The sequence below is a fragment of the Penaeus japonicus genome, unplaced genomic scaffold, assembly GCF_977035675.1.
Source record: "Penaeus japonicus unplaced genomic scaffold, GWHDUDI00000001_assembly GWHDUDI00000001, whole genome shotgun sequence".
Taxonomy (NCBI): domain Eukaryota; kingdom Metazoa; phylum Arthropoda; class Malacostraca; order Decapoda; family Penaeidae; genus Penaeus; species Penaeus japonicus.
Window position 1 is genome coordinate 53,081,216 of NW_028234403.1, and position 4,573 is coordinate 53,085,788.

Sequence of the window (4,573 nt, forward strand, 5' to 3'; positions counted from 1 at the left end):
TAATAATAATAATAATGATAATAATAATAATGATAATGATTATAATAATAATAATGATAATAATGATAGCAATAATAATAATGATAATAATAATAACAATAATAATAATAATAATAATAGTGATAATAATAATGATAATAATAATAATAATAATAATAATAATAATAATAATGATAATGATAATAACTACTATCACTAATGATCATAATAAACATAATGATATCAAACAATGATACTGATAATATCATAACAATGACATCATATCAATAATGATAAAGGAAATGACGATACCAAAAATGATCAAATAGTAATGATAATAAAGATAATTCTACACCGACTATGAATTTAATAATCCTATCATCATAAGGCATCCTCAGAATGATAATCCAACACAGTGCAATATGCAAACAAAGATTGAATCGATGCATCTTGAATATAATAATATATCGTAATATATCGTAATAATTATATATCGTAATATAATATATTAATATATTATAAATAATATATCGTAAGTAATATATCGTGACACTTTTACATATTGCTAGCTCCTTTTGATCTATAAATAATGCAACTTCTTTGGGAGACTTTATCGTTGACTTTCAAGTTCTGTTTAATTCTTTTGCGGGTTGGTCTCTTCTGTTGTCTCTATTGATCTCTATCTTTATCTGTGTCTCTGTCTATGTCTCTATCTCTGTCTCTGTCTCTGTCTCTGTTTCTGTCTCTGTTTCTGTTTCTGTCTCTGTTTCTGTTTCTGTCTCTGTCTCTGTCTCTGTCTCTGTCTGTCTCTGTTTCTGTCTCTGTCTCTGTCTCTGTTTCTGTCTCTGTTTCTGTTTCTGTTTCTGTCTCTGTCTCTGTCTCTGTCTCTGTCTCTGTCTGTCTCTGTTTCTGTTTCTGTTTCTGTTTCTGTTTCTGTTTCTGTTTCTGTTTCTGTTTCTGTTTCTGTTTCTGTCTCTGTCTCTGTCTCTGTCTCTGTCTCTGTCTCTGTTTCTGTCTCTGTCTCTGTCTCTGTCTCTGTCTCTGTCTCTGTCTCTGTCTCAGTCTCAGTCTCAGTCTCAGTCTCTATCTCTGTCTCTGTCTCTGTCTCTGTCTCTGTCTCTGTCTCTGTCTCTGTCTCTGTCTCTGTCTCTGTCTCTGTCTCTGTCTCTGTCTCAGTCTCAGTCTCAGTCTCTATCTCTGTCTCTGTCTCTGTCTCTGTCTCTGTTTCTATCTTTTATCTTTACTTCTATCTCTATCTTGGTGTCTGTCTTAATCTCTCTATCTCTTTCTCTGTCTTTATCTTTGTCTTTATTTCTTTCTATTTCTCTTTGTCTGTCTCTCTGACCGATTCTCTCTCTTTCTCTTTTTCTCCTTCTCTTTCTTTCTTTCTCTTTCTCTCTCTCTCTCTCTCTCTCTCTCTCTCTCTCTCTCTCTCTCTCTCTCTCTCTCTCTCTCTCTCTCTCTCTCTCTCTCTCTCTCCCTCTCTCTCTCCCTCTCTCCCTCTCTCTCATCCCTATCCCTATCCCTCTCTCTGTCTCTTTCTCTATCTCTATCTAAATATCTCTCTTCTCTCTCTTTCTCTCTCTTTCTTCCGCTCTCTCTCTCCCTCTCCTTCTCCCTCTCTCTGTTAAAAAAGAAGAGACATTTCAAACACCAATGATAATAATTTGTCTCCTTATATTTGTTTGCTTAAGAATGTGACAAAAATTATTTGCTTTTATTTTTTCTATTTCTTTTCTCTTGTTTGTCCGTATTTGTTTTTTGTTTAGTTTTGTTTTTGTTTTTGTTTATTGTATCTTTTAAGGCAACTCTAATAACGAATAATTAAACATTCAATAATTATGTTTATATTTATCTTTTTTTCTTACATTCTAAATTGCCTTTATAGCACAATACATTGCATAATTCATCCGACAAAATATGTACGAATGGCTATGATGATAATAATTATAGTAATAATGATAATGATTATGGTGATAATTTTCTAATCATTATCAGTATCATTATTTTGTTATAGTAATAATGATGATAATCATAATAGTAACAATGATAATAATAACGATACAATATATAAATAGTAAGAATGATAATAATAACAATGATAATCTTGATGATAGTGATAATGATAATAATAGTGATAATAAAATAGTAATAATGATGATAATGATATGAATAGTGATAATAATAATAATGATAATGATAATATTGATAATAGTAGTAATGACAGTAATATTAGTGGTAATAATCTTATCAGTAACAACAGCAATAATAATATCAATGATAACAATAGCAATAATGATAATAATAATGATAATAATAATAATGATGACGATAATAATAATAATAACAATGTATTTCGCTGGAAACCTTTAGGTTAGCTTAATGATAATAATTAAATTATTAATAATAATACTAATGGCAATAATAATAGCAATAATAATAATGATAATGATGATGATGATAATAATAATTGTAAAAATAATAATAATGATAATGATGATTATGATAATGATAATAATAATAATAATAATGATAATAATAATAATAATAATGATAATAATAATAATAATAATAACAATGATAATAATGATAATGATAATAATAATAATAATGATAATAATAATAATAATGATAATAATAATAATAATAATAATAATAATAATAATAATGATAATAATAATAACGATAACAATAGTAATAATAATAATAGCAATAATAATAAAGATGATAATAATAATAATAATGATAATAATAATAGTAATGATAATAATAACTATAATAATAATAATTATAATAATAATAATAATAATAATAACAATAATGATGATAATAAAGATAATACTAATCATAATGATAATGATAATATTCATGTTACTAATAATAACATTGACAATGACGATAACGATAAAAATAACCATAATAACAGTGATAACAACAATAATAAAACCCTGATCTTTACTGCACTGCGAGAAGACGCTCTTTCCTCGGCGAAAGTTTAATCATTGCATAATTACAGGCTTGCAGTATTGCCAACGTCACGTCACGTCAGGCTCGGGTGATTTCTTAGGTAATGTAAACAGGATCAGAGCCGCAATAACTGGCATTAGTTCCTTATCAAATAATTAAGAGAAATCTTGACGAGGGAGTCTTAAATCCGTTTAGATTTGCGACGATGCTCAAATGGTGCCTCTGAATCTATAACGTGAACGATATTGCATTTGTTCAATAATCAATAATCGTTTAGGAATTGAAAAAAACGGTCTATCAACAATAAACGAGAAACAGAAGAGTAAAAGAGAAAGATAAAAAAAAAAAACCCTACAACCATATTTCTCAACCCATTCATCTGGTTGAAACTTCGGGTTCAAACTCAACGCCACTTCAACAAATCCACATAAAATATTAATCACTATGTTTAATATTCTGGCCATGTTACCTGTTGCCGCTGGACGCAACAGGTGGGGGGACTTACCTGCACATCTTGATAATATCATGCATTGGGGCGGGTGTCAGAGGAGGCTGTGAGGACTCTAAGTAACTGGAGGACGTCTTGTATTTCTTCTTTATCTTCTTGTGTTTCTTTATTTTTTTCTGATTCGTAACTCTTAATTCTTTTCGTTTATTTTTTTTTTTTAATTCTATTTTGTCTTTTGGTATCTTTCCCGTTTACTGGTCATGCGATTCCTGAGTGCATGACTGCGCTGGAGGAAATGTTCTATTATTTTCTCGATCCTTTGAGGGTTTTTTTCCACTTTTTTCTTAGGGTGATGGTGGACGCTTTTTTTTATCTCTCTCTTGTTTCTCTAATTCTTGATTGTTTTATACACGGAAGGTTTTTTTTTTTTAAATCATGGAAGACTTTCCTCTTTTCTTAAGAACAATAACTGGTCTTCAGATCTCAGTTCGAAAAAAAAGTCTCGAAAACAGTCTATTATAACTCAAACACCGAAGACTCTCACCGTTCAATTCATCACCATTCCCCCCGCACTAAACGCCCTCCGCCCGCGTCTTTCTCCTACGCAGAAGGCACGACCAAGCACTCGAGCACACGGAAGTCCTTCAGCATAATGCGGCGTTCCGGCAGGAGACAGATGTCCGACGCGGAGATCCCCGGAGCGTCGGCGCGTCCCGAGATAAGGGAGCGAGTGGGGCCCCGAACAGCGCTCGCGGGCGGTTCCGTTCGGCTGGCACCTCCGCTGGCGTCGCTGCGCTCGGACGGAATCCCCGGGCGAGAAGGCTTCCTCCGGTTCAGTCGTCGGGGCTCAGGAAGGGCCACGCAGAGAGCCCGTGCACGAGGGACGAGGGGCTCTATGTATTACGGGCATGTATCACGCCCTCGGGCACGCTCGTAGCCCAGCGGAGTCGCACGAACGAGAGCGGGAGAAGATGGAGACAAGAGCGAGGGAAAGACAGAGAGGGAGAGAGAATAGCGGTCTTCCTGAAGGTCTCCTCACGCGGTCACGAGGAGAGCGCGGACGAGAGAGTACCCGACGGACACCGCTGTTGCTGTCGCCGGGGAGAAGACGCGCCGTGCCTCGCCGACCACGACTCCTTCAACGCCGCGTGGAATCGCACTGGAGGGCGCGGAAACAGG

General features: G+C 34.3%; 1 protein-coding gene across 1 annotated transcript in view; it reads right to left on the reverse strand.

Annotated features, from left to right (window-relative positions):
• The window catches only part of LOC122261269 (uncharacterized), a 118,714-nt gene extending 115,130 nt beyond the window's left edge, over window positions 1-3,584 (reverse strand). Inside the window, exon 1 of the mRNA XM_086548181.1 lies at window positions 3,452-3,584. Within this exon, the coding sequence (XP_086404307.1) occupies window positions 3,452-3,477 (26 nt within the window). The 5' untranslated portion in view covers window positions 3,478-3,584. The remainder of the gene's footprint in view (window positions 1-3,451) is intronic.
• Window positions 3,585-4,573: the final 989 nt, after the last annotated feature.